The 18,908-nt window shown below is 37.8% G+C and overlaps 1 protein-coding gene across 2 annotated transcripts in view; it reads right to left on the bottom strand.

Moving 5' to 3' along the window:
- COL11A1 (collagen type XI alpha 1 chain) overlaps positions 1 to 18,908 on the bottom strand; it is a 133,485-nt gene that overhangs the window by 54,335 nt on the left and 60,242 nt on the right. For both annotated transcript variants that reach the window (XM_086901517.1, XM_086901516.1), the window contains 14 exons: positions 18,814 to 18,867; positions 18,172 to 18,225; positions 14,800 to 14,853; positions 14,640 to 14,684; positions 13,255 to 13,308; positions 13,122 to 13,166; positions 12,636 to 12,689; positions 12,127 to 12,171; positions 10,937 to 10,990; positions 8,826 to 8,870; positions 7,243 to 7,296; positions 7,095 to 7,139; positions 2,891 to 2,944; positions 1,904 to 2,011 (listed from right to left, as the gene is read on the bottom strand). In XM_086901517.1, coding sequence (XP_086757643.1) covers positions 1,904 to 2,011; positions 2,891 to 2,944; positions 7,095 to 7,139; positions 7,243 to 7,296; positions 8,826 to 8,870; positions 10,937 to 10,990; positions 12,127 to 12,171; positions 12,636 to 12,689; positions 13,122 to 13,166; positions 13,255 to 13,308; positions 14,640 to 14,684; positions 14,800 to 14,853; positions 18,172 to 18,225; positions 18,814 to 18,867 — 765 coding nt within the window. The remainder of the gene's footprint in view (positions 1 to 1,903; positions 2,012 to 2,890; positions 2,945 to 7,094; positions 7,140 to 7,242; positions 7,297 to 8,825; positions 8,871 to 10,936; positions 10,991 to 12,126; positions 12,172 to 12,635; positions 12,690 to 13,121; positions 13,167 to 13,254; positions 13,309 to 14,639; positions 14,685 to 14,799; positions 14,854 to 18,171; positions 18,226 to 18,813; positions 18,868 to 18,908) is intronic.

Genomic DNA, 18,908 nt, shown 5'->3' with positions numbered 1-18,908 from the left:
AGTTCAGGAGAAGATCTCAATGGAAAAGATGATTGCAAAGTATCATATGGTACTCTGCAGCAACCATTGATAATATAAAATAGGAAGGACAGACTTGCATAGGGAAGGAAATTTTCCCAAAAATGTCTATTGGTAAAAAACCCCACCTAAATAAATAAACATGTTGAGCATTATCATATTCATGTGTGTCTGGTGAGACATTATTGAGAACAATTTTTACATTTAAGAAACTACTTATAATGCTGAATATTTATAACCCTGAAACAAGCCACATGCATTGCAATGATCTAAATGTTTTGCAGAATGACAGCACATCAAACTCTTGCCAGATTCAGTGGAAGTTTTGCCCCTGATTTTTTGATTCAGCAAGCCCAGTTGCAAGAGTGAATACAGATTTTTTTTTTTTATTATGAGCTCATTTCTGATATGTTCCTAATTTTTTTGGCACCCTACTTGAAATTTCATTAACCAAGCAAATCCAGCTTAAGACCTACTTGGGAAACAGGGTTTTCTTAGAATGGAATCAGATGAACACAGAAAATAAGAACTACTACAGTACTTTATGAAAGTACTTTCCTTACAAGAATATTACTTTCATTACAAGAATAGTACCTTTGCATTAAGTAAATCATAGGAATGACAAGGGAACAAGATATTTATATCTGTTCTTACAGATTTTCCAAATATTGTGGGAAGATCTAAAAGCTCACAATGACTATTCCAGTGTTTGCACTTCAAGACCAGCAGGTCTTTAAGGACCAACACCAAAGAATTCCTGTCTGACCATTCCATTCTGGCCAAGTATCCACAGAATATCCACAGAGCCTTCCAGTGGGCAAGGAAAGCTGGAAATATTTGTAGAAAAGGGAAAACTGTGTGTCTAAACTTCCAAGCTACTAGAGTTATCAACACCAACTTTTTTTGCAAAATCTGATATTTAGGGCTTCAGATTCTTGTATACTGTGAGAGTCCCAAATACGTCACAGTGAAGAAGAAATGGTTGAAAACCTATATTCATAGTGAGTAATTTGAATAAGAAGAAATAGAAATAACTCAAATTTGAATTTAAAAACTACCAAGTATTAAAAAAAAGGATTGTTTTGTTTGATTTGGTTTATGCACCCTCCATCCTATGGGAGAACTAGAATCAATGTTACAGTTCACCAAAAAATTTGAAGGGAAATATTTTCATCAGTATCTTCTCACTTAAGTGATAAATATTTACTTTTATATGTATATAGCATATACATTTTTGAACCATCATTTTTATGTTATTTTATATTATCATATTTCTCCAGTTATTTATATTACCACTGCTGAAATCACCCTTCCTTTCTGACAGTACCCACACACACATTTCTCAGCCTCCTTTCCATCCTGTATACCAAACTCAAATGGTTTTTGTTGAAGCCAGGATTCTACAGAGATTTTTACTTTGTGCTTGATCTCTCTTTTTTCACCATCCTTTTATCAGTCCCCCCTCTTAACCCCTTTTCCTTTTGCCAACCCTATTCTGGATTCTTATTCAGGAGATGTTTTCCATTTAAAAAAAAAATTCCAAGTCACCATTTGTTGTAATATGACTCAATATCAATTCACTCTTCAGCAACACCTTTATCCTCCTTAGTGCCCAGCTATTTTATTTGTATTGAGTTTTCCACAGCTGGCATGCACTGCATGTAATTTGGGATAAGAATGGAGCTGCCTTATGTTCTGGTGGAGTACTACCATGTCTCTTTGTATACTTACAAGATAAGGATTCCCAGTCCTTGATCAAAAGGGAACTCCAGTGCTCTGTTGCAGACTTTGCAGATCTGAGGGCTTGTTTCTGAGTGATGGAGATTACAGATTCCATCTATGCTATGAGGCAATGGCATGCTTATGTTGATTTCTGGCTACTGACCTTTTCCCCAGCTGGACCAGCAGCACCTGGGTCCCCAGATGGACCAGCTCGACCTTTTGGACCTTCTGGGCCATCTTCTCCTCGTGGACCTGGCTGACCAATTTCTCCCTAAAATACAACAATGGCCTTCATGCATATATTGGGAAGATTACCTACAATTGCTTGAAAATATATTTTCAATAAATCTAAACAGAGAATAGAATCATACAATAGTTTGTGTTAGAAGGAACCTTTAAAGGTCATCCAGGCTTCCTGCAGTGCACAGGGACATCTCCAAATAGATCAGGTTGTTGTAAGCCCTGTCCAGTTTCCTATTAGAAAAATATCACTACTTATGTTCATTGCATAAATGCAAATATATAAAAATTAGGCATATCACTTTCAGAGTGATATTAGGAATATCACTTTCAGAGTGGTCTTGCCTGAAGACAGCTGCATTTGGAAAGGGTATTCTTATTTCCCCTTTACTCAATTTTTGAGAAGGCACCCTGGCAGTCCATAGAAAGAAAATTGTCTTTATCTAAGTACTTATGTGGCTACCATCTTCAGTTATTTATGTATACAGACTACAGACACAGGCCAGGAGCTGCTTATGAAAAGTGTGGAAAGGAAGTAATTGCTCATTGGGCTAAATAAACAGCAATTTGGCAGAGATGTGCAAAATGTTGGGCTGGAATGGAAATATCTTTATCCTAGATAGGTAATTTTCCTCAGGCAAATACTGTAAATCTTGGAATCTGGAAAAGGACATTCTCTAAGAAGAAGCTTAGTGAAAAGGATATTCAAGACTGACATTCTCTTCCTCCTTGTGATTGTGCCATTTTTGATTCACAAAAATTATATCTCTGGATCAAATTTGTGCATGCACAGGGAATAGAAATATTTTAAATACTAGCCTATATTTTATTTATGGTTTATTTGTTCACTTCAGTGATCCTTCCAAAACAATAACATTTAAGAATATATGGGCTATGAATAAATGCTTACCCGGTCACCTTTAAGACCCATGTCACCTTTAAATCCTGGAAAACCATCTTCACCCTAAGAAAGGCAGAAATGCATGTAAAGACTTAGTAACATAGAGGAACTTTTTTTTCCTGGAAAAAAGGTAAGAAAATAATTTCATAACAGATTAAAGTAACCTGCTTAGGTTAAGTGGGGACTTCAGACACCAGAAAATCTAATCTGGCTACTACTGCTTTATAAAAAATACATCAGGGCACTACACAAAATGAATTTTTAGTTTGGAAATTCTTAATACCAGTTGTTCAAAAATCTATTTAAAGGTAGAAACAATATCATTATTCTGTTTCAATATGAATTGTCATGAAAAGTCCTTTCTTAACTACTATTTTGGATTATTATTCTTTTAATAGTCATGCATTAAATGACATTTAAAAATTGGTGACAAATAAATCAGCGTTATTGTTTTGATAGCGGAACTTCCCTCTTAAGTAGTTTTTATTTTAATCTAGTGCTTTAATAGAATCATGAAAGGAATCAAAAAGTTGACTGCTTGTAACATTTTAATAAACTGACACAAAACCCAAACATAATGTTTATAACTTAAAAGGAGTGATCTCTATACAGCAGTTTGATATGCTCAGCCCTGCCCACTCTCATTGGCTGAAGTGATTGAAAGAAAGTAGAAACAAAATAAACATTAAGACTGAATCCAAATGGGTGCACATTATTGCTATTTCTAATAAAATTATTTATTTACTGTCTAGCAAATTCTGGCAGGGAATCTACTCCTAGCAATTTAACTGGTCTCCATGTTGAAATACGAGCACGGTTTCATTTACACGTGTATGAGTTAGCTCAGATACAGGCAGAAATCTCCAGATGTGTTCAGCAGAGTTGTTTATCTCTTGCCCCAGCATGAACTGATCAGCTTCTGGCTCTCTCTTTCTGAAGTTTAATAGGTCCAAGTGCCAAGTCCTGTGATTTGGCCACAACAACCCCTGCAGTGCTACAGGCTGGGGATGGTGTGGCTGGACAGTGCCCAGGCAGAAAGGGACCTGGGGGTGCAGGTGACAGCAGCTGGACATGAGCCAGCAGTGTGCCCTGGGGGCCAAGAAGGCCAAGGGCATCCTGGCCTGGATCAGGAATAGTGTGGCCAGCAGGAGCAGGGAGGTCATTCTGCCCCTGTACTCAGCACTGGTGAGGCCACACCTGAGTGCTGTGTCCAGTTCTGGGCCCTCAGTTTGGGAAGGACGTTGAGACGCTTGAGCGCATCCAGAGAGGGCAACGAGGCTGGTGAGAGGTTTGGAACACAAACCCTGTGAGGAATGGCTGAGGGAGCTGGGGTTGTTTAGCCTGGAGAAAAGGAGACTCAGAGGTGACCTCATCACTCTCTACACCTCCCTGAAAGGTGGCTGTGGTCAGGTGGGGGATGGTCTCTTTCTCCAGGCAGCAGCTGACAGAACCAGAGGACACAGTCTTAATCTGCACCAAGGGAAATACAGGTTGGATATTAGGAAATGTTTTTTACAGAAAGGGTGATAAAGTACTGGAATGGTCTGCCCAGGGAGGTGGTGGAGTCACCATCCCTGGATGTGTTTAAAAACAGACTGGATGTGGCACTTGGTGCAATGGTTTAGTTGAGGTTAGGGCTGGGTGGGACTCAATGATCTTGAAGGTCTCTTCCAAGCCTGTGATTCTGTGTGATTCATCATAAAACTACTGTTCCAAAATCCAGGCAACAAATACTCCATTTTCATCTGATACTTAGTTGTAACATGGCAGCAAAGATCTTTGAGATGAATAATAACATAGTAAAACATTTTATTATGATGCTATGAGATTTTTATATGCTAAAGTAAAGGAATACTGCTGACTTCAAATCTGAATAATATTTGGACTGCCAATAAAACCAGGAGAGAGTGACAATATGCTCCACACTGAATAAAAAAACAAACCAAAAAGAAGCAAGAAAGCTTTGTATTTGTCCTCATGTTCAAAAAGAAGTTTGCTTTTTGTACTCCTGGGCCCACGAAAGTTTTGTCTTCTCTCTGATCACCAAGTGAGATAGACTGCAGAGCTAAAGCCATTTTTAATTTGGAAGTAGTCACAGAGTATGCAACAATAACCCTAAGTAAGTAGATCTGCTAGTGGTAAACAACTCAAAATAGGCAAGCAGGCATTAAAAAACAAACAAACAAACACAATAAAACAAACCCCTAGAAAACCAACACCCCAAACACAAAAACAAAAAACCCAAACCAAACAAAAACAATCCAAACCAAACCAAAAAACCCCAAACAAAACAAAACAAAACAACCCAAAACAAATCAAACAAGCAAATACCGTTTTTCAATAACGTGTAAAAAAAAAAAAACCAAAAGAGGTGACACTATAATTCATTGAAAAAAATTTACTAAAAACCAGTCTAAAAGCAGTTTTCCCATGCTTTCTATATGATGAAACGAAGTTTTATGTGGTCATCTTATATTGCATAAATTAACATTTTAAGGTGGCTTTTCTTAAAATTTAGAAAGAAATTAAAAAGGCAGTGTGAAGACTACATCACAAAAGCTTCACTTGTAAAAGTTGCTGAGTTATGGCCAGCAATATGGACTGTAATAATTACATGAGAACCCTTAGCAAGGACTGACCATGTGCAAACACTGACCAAATGGCTGCCAAATGAACTGAATCTCTTCTTCAGCTTTCACAGTGAGGTTCCAGCTGTTGAGATCTACGAGAGGCTGATTTCAGTCTGTGTAGGAGGAGAGAGCTGGATGCTCTATTTCCTCCTCTGCTGGTAACAAGAAATAAAATAGCTAAAGAGTTCTAGTCACATGTACTGGTCAGTACAGAGATAGGTCTCCTCTGATATCCCTGGACCACTCCAGATCTGTGGGGCTTCCCTGAAGGATAAGGTTATTTATTTCATTCTCTTGCAGTGCTATTCCCCATGTAATGGCAGCTGGATAATTACAGTAAAAAAGGCCTGTGAACACACCCTTAAAGCACTGAGAGAACAATTAAATAGTTTTGTGTGACCTTTGGAGGTATTCAGTAGAATTCACTGTCTTACTGCAACTGTGAGATCAGTTTTAGGAACACAGAAGTATTGTAGACATTGTGATAATCAGTATTCACTGATACACACATATATATATACACACAGATATGAAATGTGTTTATATACAAATCCTGTATTTTGTCCAAGCAGGATATTAACTATCCAATAAGGCACAAGAAAAAACTGGGGTTTTGAACTGTCCAGTCTCCATGGATGTTAAACACACTTTTTCAGCTTACATTTAATGAGCAACTTTAAAATGAGCATGCAGTCTAGACAAACTGTGATTTAGGAAGGCTTGAAAATATACAGCAGCTCTTGGCATCTGAGCCAAGTTCTGAATCCAGGCTTTTTGGCAAGACTAAGTCTCCTGCTTTAGAAATATCTATAAATATCTATATACATATATATATATATCTATATATATATATATACACACATATATACATATATATTATCCAGCAGAGCCACAAGAGTGGATTTGCCTGTGTGGTCAGGAGATGACCAATGGTGTCTGTTGTGTCTCTTATTTTGAGTGCTGAAGGAAGTGTGACTTTAAACCAACATTGGCTGCAGTTTCAGCCACCACAGACCATCAGGAGTCAGCCCAGATCACAGTGGTTGGTGTTTGCTCTAGGAAGAGCTTTACACACAGAATTAATGGTATCAGGGGAAATAAGAGCTTTCTTCACATTTTATATATATGGATCTGAGTGGGGCTGTCCATCACTTCAGCAAAGCCAAAGATCTAGGACAAAATGCCTTGAGTCTAGAGCCCACTGTACATAAAAAATACAGATCTATCTTAGGGCTCTATCAAAAGAGATTAAAAACAGTATTGTCACCACAAATCTCTCTGATGTACAAGCCTCTCAATACCCACTAATAAGGGAGGGGATGTCTAATTCTCTACTCAAGGCCGCTTTAGAGAGTAGTTACCTAAACCCGTGCAAAGAGGATTGAAAACTGTTCTGTTAACTGAAGGTTTTATATTCACTTTGTACCAGTATAAATAACCACAAAGGTCGCTGATTTAGGCACTGGGCTGGGTATGTCTTTAGAGAAAGGCAAAAATAAATTCACTGCTGTGACATAAAGCACACTGCAGTAAAGGAGACAGAAGAGTAAAAAGGGAAAAGAATTAACTGAAGTCAAATTTACCTTTTCACCTTTGGATCCCTTGAGTCCACGTACACCATCAGCACCCTAAAGGAAGATTACAAAAGGCGTGAGAGGAGCAATCCAGTGAGATTCAAATCGAGTGAGATTCAAAAGGTGTGAGAGGAGGGATCCAGTAACTCAATCTTACCTTTACACCACGAGGACCTGGATATCCAATTGGACCCTGAGGACCTGGAGGCCCCTAAAAGATATTGAAGCAAAGAACCTTTGTTTGTACAGTTTTTGATTAGTAAGCAGTTCTCTTCAGAATCTAATCCTTATTCTTTCACTATAATGTATGAGACAGCAAAATAACTGGGCTGCATGCCACTAAGAAAAGCTAAGGCATTAAAAAGCACCATTCAATGTTCACTATAAATTATTAATAGAATTGTGAACTTGTATTAACTTGCTTGGGAAGCATCTATCCATAATATAAATTATCTGAAACAATGGTAATTATAAAAAGGAACAAACAAACAAACAAAAATATGCCAGTGAGAAAACAGTGGTGTTTTATTGGAGAAAATTTATAGGATAATTATGATGATGACACAAGTCAAAAATAGAAACCAAAATAATGGGAATAATAAAAACCATGGTCTTAAAAAGAAAGAACAAAAAAGACATCCCAAGCCTGGAAAGCTAAAAGGCTCATGGTGTTATCAATATTGACCGGTGCCTGGATTCTTTTAGTGACATTTTGCTGAGTATTTTAAGGATGCTCAACCTGGATCTATGCAATCTGATGGCAGGGCCTAAAGAAACTGAGTTCTGTGAAGAGTGGAAGCCTGGAAATGTGATACCTCTGTCCAAGGCTGAGCTGCTCTGCTGATTCTCCCATGTCTGAGATTGACAGATAACAAAATCTTTTACTAATGGTGACACTGATAGGGTCTTTTTCCTCTCTCCAATGTGTCTTTTCACAAAACTTTCAGACTGTTAACATCTCTGAGAAACTGAACTTTCTATCAAATTTGGCTGAAATTGATCAGTAAATTCAAAAGACAGAAGAACTGGCAGATGGCCACATGTCTGGACTTTCAAAACATTAATGCTGTGTGTAAACTTTATTTTCTTAAGAAATCAGGATAAAATTTACAAGTCTTCTACAAATAATAACATTTTTGACAAATATAATATGCTGATGTCAGTGGTGCTGTACTTTCTGAAATGTCCTGTTAATTCACTCATCCTGTAATCCAGAATACAGCCTTTAGTGCTGCCATTGAAAGCTGAAACTGATTTGAGGTTCTATAAAGGGTAAGCAGAACACTTTAAAGAGCTCCAAGGCCCTTTCAGGGTTTCATAAGGTAAAAAAAAAATACACTGACATTGAGCTGAAGATGACTTAAAATTGCACAGTGTCTGCATATATTTTAATACCTTCAAAAAAAAGTAGGCTCCAAAGAACACTTGTGAGTACTCCATAAAACAGAATTGAAAACTCAATATCTGCAAGTAGTTTGCATGAAGTGCGTGCAGCTTTTCATTGCCACTCTGCCAACTCCAAGAAGAGGTTTGATTTAAAAGAGTAATCTTTATATTATTTAAAATTTCTAATATTTTTATATATATGTTTGTCTGAGAAAATATGCTTTGAATGTGTCATGGGTTTTTTATTGTCTTCCTAAATAGTTCTTGTAAGCAATAAAGGTGTCATAAAGATTAAAAAGTACCAAAATTTTTCTTGAAATTTATGTAAAAAAATGGAAAAGTTCTAAAACTCACCAATGCCCCTTTATCTCCAGACTGACCCTCTTTTCCAGGGTGACCCTGTTTAAGAGAAATGTATCTGATTTGAAAAGCAATAATTTTTAAGGAGAGACTTTTTTATAAAACCACAATTATTTAAACATTTGAATTTCAGGTCATTAATCACATATCTTCTATATTAGAATGGACACACAAAATTTTGAGGAAAGGTTTTACTTTCAATACCAATTTCATTTACATAACAAAGGAAAAACTGGACAATAGTTACATTCATGTCAATATTTTCAGGAATATGCTGACCAGTCCTTCAGTTTAGTTAATGTTTCAGCAGTAAGAGGCTTTTAATGTGAGAGACTCTCACCTTTGATTTTGAAACAAGAGTAATTTATTTTGTAGCACAAAGAAATTCCTAGAAATATTTTTAAATTACAGAATTTATCAAAAGATTCAATAGAAGGCTGATTTAGTTTCAATGTTCTATGACTTTATTCTAAACTGTGGCTTGCTTTTTAAACAAAGTAAATTCACATTTTAGCATCACTGATGCTAATATTATAGCACTCAAAACATTAGCCAAGACACTGTTTTTCTTTCTTACAAAATTTGCACTTAAACTGCAAAACTTAAGGACAATTTAATGAAGCTAAAGATGAACAGATAATTGTGACTAGGCTGCAGGAAGGCAGCTGTGAGTGGGACACAGCTGGCATACTGTTCCAAATTGACCTGGGAAATACTCCATTCCATATGATGTCATACTCAGTAATAAAAGCTCAGGGAAAGGAGGAGGAAGGAGGACATTCAGAACCATCTTCCCAGCAAGTGGCTGGCCAGCTGCCTGCAGATTGGCAGGAGTGAATGAACCCCTTATTTCACTTTGCCTGTGTGCATAGCTTTGTTCCACTTATTAAGCTGTTGTTACCTCAGCCCAGGAGTTTTCTTGCCTTTGCCCTTGTGATTCTGTCCCTGCCCTGCTGCGGGAGGAGTGAGCCAGTGAGCGAGTGCTTGGCTGCTGAGTGCCATCAACACCCCACAGCAGGGCTGTGGGTCAGGGACAGACCTGTGCTCACACCTGATTATCTCTTACAGCATTTCCCCCTGCTTTGAAAGATGCAGGTGACAAATAATGCTTGTGTTTGGAAATGAACATTGTTTCCAGTATACAGGAAAGGATAAGGGGAAATTTTCAAATGTTTAGACAGTCATTCAAGATACAGACACTCAGCTGGACTATACTTGTACACTTAACATTTCCCATTAAATTGGTACTTTGGCAGATAAAAGGGTAGATTGTGAGAACCCTGGGAACAGTTCTGTATTTGCAATATATTTGCAATGACCTTGTTAAGCCTTGCTAAAAGTCAGGTTTAAGAAATGCCGATTTCACCTAAAAGAAAAATTATAAGGGACAATTGCATGGGGAGGATAGATGAGGTCTCAGAAAGAATATTGTCTAATGGCTCTTAGTGGCATAAAAAATTTACATTTCTGCTGCAAGAAAACAAGTGTATGGGCATGCCATTATGGACAATGATTCCATTTAAGCTGAATGCCTAAGCTATGCTGCTTAGAGTGATTACACTCTCTGTTCACAGGAGCAATTGCAGCCTCAGAGTGAAGCTGAATCCCTTGGAAATCACAAAGTTTGCCTTAGGTGTGTCCCAATCTAGACAATGCAAGAAGCACCTCAAACACATGCTATGTACCAGGAAGCTGAGAAAGATGTGGTCTGTTCCATGTTTCCTCAGAGAACAAGTGGTGAGCATTTTTACAGGTGATTTGCTCTGCCAGACTGACATGGTAGGATACAGTGGAACAGTATCTGGCCCTTTGTGCATTAGTAGGTTATTTACACATCCCTGAAGATGTTGCAGAGGCATTTCCTCATCTGGGACCACATTTTAAAAACCCACAGATGATTTTAGCAGCTGCTTCAAAAATGTAATTCTCAGTTTTAACAGCTCAAGTGATATAGGGATTTTAGACAGATTTTATAATGCTGTTGCCAACTAGGACCACCATTGGTTTTCCTGTCCATTTTGCTTTTTTAGCACAGGTATCCAGAAGTATTTATCACTTAGTAAAAGTAGTTAAACATTCAAAGGATTAAATATTTCTTTACTTACAGGAGGGCCATCAGAACCGGGAAGGCCAGGGAGGCCAGGCTTGCCCTGTGGTCCCTAAATGCAGTAAGAGACACACATCTTAAAAACAATAGCAAACACGTCCAACACATGTGACCCTAAGAGCTAAGGATATAAAATTCAGTCATACCTAAATCCCTTGAAATGGATATCGTGGATATGCTAAAAATAAAACTAAAACCAGAATGACACTTTCATACCATCTGTAAGTACAAGGCCAGTTCTTAAAATCTAGCCTACAAAAATGATCCATAATTTTCAATTAGATGCTTGCCTGAGAACAGGCTTCAGGAATTACCCTGTGAAAGTACACACATATAACACAAGGTGGGGAACAGTTCTCCAGTGTACAAAATGAAGTACTATTTAGAATTTCAGGAATAAGAGGATTCACCAATGAAAGTTATCAACAAGCACAAGAGGCAAAGAGCGCAGGGTACAGTACTCAGTGCTCATAGCTGAAGGGCCTGGTGTGCCTTTTAAAAGCCTGGGAAATGCAGGTATCATGGAACTTGTCAGTTTTGCTAGAATAATACTGAATCACACTGACAGGTACAAAATATTGATTTTTCCACAAGAATAAACAGTGAAGAGAAGAAAAATCTAAGAATGAATTGAGCAGGAATTCAGCAAAAAGGGGAGAAAAATAAAATTAGCATAAAATTAAATAGTGGTATTTTTTAAATGAATAAAAGGTTTCAAGCCACAAGAACACATGCAAACAGATGAGGAAAAAGCCACCAAAGAACACTACAGTATGCCAATTACTCTGCAGATTTATGTCATAACACAATCCTTGAAAAAAGAAAAGAATCAGACTTGAATAGGTAAAACTTGGTTACAAAAAGAGATTAAGAAAAATAATTTTTGCAGCTTGCTGTGAAATTAAGTAATATACAAGTACAAATTGTTTAATATTGTAGACAGTATTGTATCTGAAGGTATTGACAGAAAATTAATCCAAAATAAAGGCAGGAGGTTTGCTTGTGAAAAAGTGTATATGAGAGGAAAGCCATTAGGTATTCATTGGTTATTCATTTACTTAATGATTTCAGGAAGATCTAATATTTAAATTTAGCTTACTATTCCACAAAAGATAGAAAAGCCCTCAAGCTCATAAACAAGGTGGCACAGAACTGACTGTGAAATAACAAAATAATGCTGTAACTTACTTTTTCACCAGGAGGTCCAATAGGACCTTGAGGACCAGGAAGCCCCTGTCAGAAAGAAACCAGTGTGAGAAACCAGGGAGAACAATGTACATACATTCACCCTGCTAAAGGTGCCTCATTAATCTGTTTAAACACACAGGCAAATAGAAGTGGCTTTTTTTTTTTCCCTTACAAGTTAGATCAGGAGTTTTGTGCTAGCCTTTTGCACAAGCCACTGCTCTGGCAGTAAGTCTGTAACAAGATCCTATTCAGAACCCTCCTCCAGGTGTGGCCATTCCTGCTGCATTCCAGGAACACTGAATGAGTCATTTTTCTCCTGAATGAAAAATCCCTCTGAAATCTTACTTGAAAACTCTGCTCCCACTGCCCTCGGCACATTTGCAGCATTATTTATAAAATCCTTGAAGCTTTATCGGTTTTGCACATGAAAAGCTAAGGTTTTAGTAATTTCCATTTATTAAATATTTGCTGCACATTAAATCATATTTCTTGAGTTCTTTTACACTTACTTGTGGGCCTGGAATTCCTTGCTGACCAGGAGGTCCTGGTTCCCCTTGAGGACCCTACCATGTAAAAAAATAGTAGGACATTAGGTTTGCATTTCTGCAGTACAGATCTTCATTGTCAGGACTAAAAGGAGTACAAACTCATCTTTGTTTCTCTCTCTTTAAAGTCTACCAGCAACTTTCTCTCCAGTATGAATTTTTTTCATGCTAATAAATACCATGACCTTTTCTTTAATAGAGAATAACAGCCCACACATAGGACCTAAGCACTGGAGTCCATGGTGCTAAGGGAGTCTGAAAGAAAGCATGGTCAGGCCTTTTGGCTGAAAAGTAAGAAACAGAAGCCTTGTCTTTTCCATATAAAATCATAATGAATCCAAATAGCTGACATAAAAGTTCAATTAAATGGAAGGGATGGCATAGTTGCAGGGATGAGAGAATGTGGAAAGCATTCTTAGAATCTTTTTTATTCCCAGTTTATTTACTCACCATGTTTCCCTTTGGGCCTGAAGGTCCATCAATACCTGCAATGCCCTACAACAAACAACATAACAAGAGCCATTTTCAGTGAGCTTCCTTTTTTCCTTCTGGAAACTGCAGATACTCGACAGCTCATACGTACAGGTTGTCCAGGGGGCCCCGGTGTTCCTCTGGGGCCCAGCAATCCCCGGGGGCCCTGCAAGAGAAGAAACCCTTATTGACACGTGCATGGTTATTTCTGAACAGAGATGCCTGTGAGCAGGACTGGCCAAAGAATGGAATGAGGAATAGGAAGTATGAAGGGAAGGCAGCACGGGTGTTTAGGAAGTAAGAAAGGAAGGAAGAAAGGGAAAAATTCACTGCTAATAGATTTTCCTCAAGGGCAATATATTTCTGAATAGGATGTCAGTGGAAGGGCAAGCTGTGATTTAGGCCCTGTATGGTCACTTCAGAGAAAGGTGGGAGATTGATATTTATATTTATATTTCCTGGTGCAGAACACTGGCACAGCATCTTCCATTAAAATTCCAGCTGTGTCTTGGCCTGAAGGTCTGACCTGAACAGTAACATACATATTTGTATTCCTTTCTTTTGAAAACATGGTTTCTTTATACTACTATTCTAAGTACAAGGGGGTGTTCTTATCTCTAGCAAGGATCCAGTAAGTAATTAAAAATTGCTATTAATTTTATTACAATAAATACAATACACTCTGGAAACAAAAAATTAGATTATTTGCACTTATCTCTAAAAACTTACACAAAAGACCAATGGCTATTCTCATAAACAAGGTGAAAAATATTTTGGTCTGTAACATAATCTTTTGGTACTAGTTTTCGTTATTGTGTCATCATTCATGCTCTGCTGCTAAAGTAGGCAGAGCTGAGTCTCGAGTCTCCTCGTGTATGATCCAGTCACAAATCACTGACTGTAGCAGCTTCTTTGTGCTTTGTGAGTAGGCAGCAGTAGATCAGAAATTTAGGGTAAAATTCCCCTTTGTGAGGCTTGATTTCTTGCCTGCAATGCAGAACTCTGTTCTGCAGTGACAGCACCTGCAGAATTCCAACTGACAGGGGTGGAAATTCTGTATGTGAAGCAAGTGTAAAATGCACAATGAAGCATGCATGAGAAAAGAGGAGAACCCAGGCTCTGCTTTCTAATAAGTAGATATTTAGGTAACACTTTAAAAGCAACAGGGGCATGGCTGTATTCTGATGTATCAAGGATGGCAGTGACTGATTTTACACAATTGGATAAGAAATAGCATTTGTGATTCTGGGAGTTGTATATACTTAGCTGGATATACCCTTGACTTAATTCTAATCCTGTATTAGATTACAGTGGTGTTTCAACCCTAACAAAACTGTCCATTTGATTGCTTTTCAGCCAGAAACAGTATTCTCTATATACAAACACATGAAATAGTTTTTATACCTGTAACTCAGAACAGTTCAATAGAATGGAAAAATATCTGAATGTGACTTTATTTTTGTAACAGAAACAGAAGAATAAGAAAGAATTGCTTACAGCTTCACCTGGGAGACCTCTTGGTCCAACTTCCCCATCTTCTCCCTGTTTTTGTGCAAAAGGAAAACAAGTCTTAGAAAAAAACCCCACATTTATTGTGACCTTATTCTCATTATATGAGGATTCACTCTAGGTTTTTCCTGTGTGAACAGCAACTTACTCTTGATCCATCTTCACCAGGTAGGCCAGGAGGTCCCTGTGGGCCACGGTCTCCCTGTAGGATAAGGAAAGTAATTAAAATAACAGCTGGAAACTTTCTGCTGCTGGAAACAATAATGGATGAGAAGGGAAATGAAAACAGATATGTCAGCTGAAGTTTGATGTGTCAAAACATGTCTTGACACAGTGATACAAATCTGCAAGTTATAGTACTCAGTAAAATCTTTCATTACCTTAGTATAAGAACAGATGAGCATTTTTGAAATAATGAATAATTTTTGTTTGTACAATTTCATTCTGTAACAAGAGTTGGGCTTGGTGATGCTTGTGGGTCTCTTCCAATTTAGAATATTCTGTGATTCTGTGACTGTGTTTTTTGGCCCCAGAACATACACAAGCTATGTCTACAAAAGGTAGTGTTACCCACATTTTCCTTTGTCTCATCACCATCCTCCCTCTCCCCACACAATGTATTACTGCAGTAAAATAAGATGTGTACATGGGGCAGAAGTTAAGAAACCAGTTGCAGGGCCCAGGAATATACAGAGACTTACTGAACACCTTTTAGAACCACACACCCTGGCACCAGCTACTGAGAGCCTTGGGACTGGTTTGTCTGAGGCTTTGGAAGGCAGCCAGACTTACACACTTCCCCTCAGAGGCTGGGGCTTTTTAGGTCTATATATGCAGAACCTCAGTAGATTCTGGACCATACTCTTAGGATTTATTTTTCTTTCCCAGTTCCTAAAGAGAACTTGTGTGCTACAGAGCTGAAACACCACTGACGAACCTCCTTCTGGGCAGCGGGCTCTGAGACTGTGACTTCCTTCTGGCATTGGACAACACCCAACTATTCATGCTGTTTGCTTTAATTTTATCAGTGTCTCCAAGGAGCCTGACCACTGCTGGGGATTCTGGTGGAGATATATGGAGTCACTGTTCAGTGGCTCTGTTCTTTACACTTCCTTACACTTCCAAACTTTCCTAGAGAATTTTAAGTAACCCTCATTACCCAGAGCACATCCCCCATTACTAGGGATGCTAGGATTTTATTCTACTGTCTTTCTGTCCTCCCCCAGCATGGAAGAGAAAGTGAAATTTTATAAAATGCTCTCTAATACCTTCAAGGTTAGCTCATACAGCAATTCTTGTATTTTGCTAGGTTCTGCAACTACTCTATGTTAACTGCAGGTAGAGAATGTGTTTTTCAACATGTTAGATCACACTTGTGAAAGATGACATATGAGAGGCATGGTCTTTCCTCTGGCTTCTCATTAATATCCAGGTGAAGACTGACTTAAGCTTTCAAATACTGAAATAGTTCATACCCTTAAGGGCTACCTTTCTTTTCTTGCATTCACATGGTAGTTAGATATAGATTGCATTCAGTGTCCTGGTATTGTCATTAGTAAGAATAGAACTTCCTACCATTATCAGCATTCTCAGTTTTTCAGCTCTATTTCTTCCCATCAAATGTTCTCTTAAAGCCTGAATTTCTTTTTCCTTGGACCTATTTTAAAAGTATAATGTGTCTTGCTTTTATACTGAAGAAGAGTTGTGCATCTGGTAAATCTAAATAAGAAAAGTTCAAAGTCACAGATAATGGTGTTAAAAGAAATATGACTTTGTGTGATGTGATCTGCTCTACACTGGAAGCCCAAGAATCTCATTCACTAACTCCTGTCTGAAAACTTGTTTTTGACAGAGACATAACCCAGGAGAGACATTCAGTTTGCTACTCATATGTCAATATGACTAATTCTAGAATCAGTACTGAAACTTCTAAAGTTATGGGTTTTCAGTATAACTCCAACAGAAGCATTTCACTTGTCTTGCTGTGCTTATTATTGCAAGCTGAAGAGAACTGAACATTTGCATTATATGTTGTCACTTTATAAAACTCTTGAGAGCTATAACTATCTTACATCTGGCTTTGAACTGAGCTGCTTTCACCAGGACAATAGTGCACACTTTCACAGAAGATTTCTGTGAAAACACAACAGTGTAGTAATTTTACTACACTCTTGAAAAAATATGAAAATAAGTCATTATTTTCATTACTATTTTGAAAATTTAAACCCAAGTTTTTTTTTTTCTAATATTTTGGGGTAGGGAGGGAAGGTGTGTGTCAATTTTTTATTTTGGGATGGAAATATGGAAAAAAATTTAATATTTGAAAAAAAAAAAAAAAGTCTTTATGACTTGGAAGGTACCACAGACAGGTCTAATATTCCAGGCTGAAAAGCAGACACACACTGCCTGACCCAGGGCAAATTTCTGCTCAGCCCTCTGAGTGCAGGTGGCAAGTGCTTAATGCCGAGCCCCCTCTGCTGTTGGCCTGCTGAGCACACTGGGCTTCCCTTATGGGATGGCACTGACTGCTTTACACTCTTTACCTAAGCAGGGATGATGAAAGAAGAGTAAAAAAATTCTTGATGACAGTAGAAATTCTTTACCCATTGTAAAAGGAACTCAAAAGAGTATCCTCAGATGCTATTAAGAAGATCATTAGGGTCTGGTAGCCGACACAGCCGAGCTTTTCTAGGAAGTTCAACTGTGCTTAGCCACTGAAGGGTGAGGGTGAGGTAATAATTCCTTGGTCACTGAGCTTTAGCACATTTGGAAAAGGTTTTGCTGACATTCCCATTCACTGTTTCTTTCATGGTGCACTGCACTTACCAGGACAACAGAAAAGGAGGGACACTCAGCAGGATGCTAGCACCTACATAAGTGCTATAAACTGAAGCAGAAATCCCTGGCTGTGATTATTTCTTCACTTTGTAGGGAAAGATGAAGTCTCATTCCATGGATTTGTATGACAAAAGGAACAAGTATTTTAGTTGTTTTAAATATCTCTAAAAATTTTCCTAATTTATCTGACTTGACTGTGACCTTTCTTTAAGCTGCAGTTGTTGGAATAAGCCTCACTAAACAATTCATTTTGTAATTGACATATTCATATCCATTTTTTTGAGCAATCTTCTATGCAAGTTAAAATTTGGCATACTCCTGATACAGAATCTTCATGCTGATTTCCTTTCCCTATTACTCTTTCCTTTAGAGCAATGACTTAAAATCCAACAGGCAAATTCCTGAACTAAGAAAAATTAGAGCAAAACCTAGCTGAAGATGCGTTCTAAATTCTGCAAATATATTTAAACTATAAATTGATATATTTTTTGTCAATTGATATTACTCAAAAGTTTCACAAGGAACACATTGCCTGATAGTACAGCTATTATTTGTAGAGTGAAAAGGTGACATACTGTTTTCACTTTCTCCTCAGTTTTAGTGCTATTCTTAAAGAAAAGTGAATTATTTCTGGGACTCTATTAGTTTGGTGTGGTATAAATGTACATATTTTTCTTCTTACCCGGTTACCTTTGTCACCAGGGAGACCAGGAAGACCATCAAATCCTCTGTCACCCTAGGAAAGAAATCACAGCTTTAGTAAATGACTTTTAAATTGTCTGAATAAATAGTGCCTACCCCCTAAAAATTAATTTCTACCCTTGGATTGCATGTACACTTTTTTTACTGAATGAAACACATGGGAATGAGAATAGAATATAGATCAAATATAGAATTTGGTTCTACAAATTGTAGCAAGAGAAGATGCCACAGCTTTTACTCTGTGCTGTAGTTATGCTATTTATAAAAATAATTTTCACATTGAAATGAAAAGTTTGATTCTAGCTGCACTTTGCAGTTGCAAAACTGACTTTACTATTACTGATACTCTGTACCTAGAAGCTAACTCAGAGAGAGAGGAATCATGCCCCAAGATTCAAGTTTCTTCAAAGTCTGACTGCTAGGAATTACCATTAATTACCATATTTTAAATGGATGATTCATTCTCAGTTCTTGCATCTGACCCAGCTATCTGAAACCTCAGTATTTTCACTTGAGAGAAAAATTTTGGGTTGGCCTGGATGGAAGAACAGTGGAACCTACATAAATTCTCTCTAGCCCATTCCAAGGCTGAACTAAAGCCTCAGGTCTCATTATTATTTACCTTTGCACCAGGTTCTCCTGGCATTCCTCTGGCACCATCAGCTCCAGGACGTCCCTACAAAAACCCAAAGGGGTAAACATTTGAAAATGCAACGG

The sequence above is a fragment of the Cyanistes caeruleus genome, chromosome 9, assembly GCF_971803275.1.
Source record: "Cyanistes caeruleus chromosome 9, bCyaCae1.hap1.1, whole genome shotgun sequence".
In the NCBI taxonomy this organism is placed as follows: Eukaryota; Metazoa; Chordata; class Aves; order Passeriformes; family Paridae; genus Cyanistes; species Cyanistes caeruleus.
Note: the sequence above shows the minus strand (reverse complement) of the source record. Positions and strands in the feature narration are given on the sequence as shown.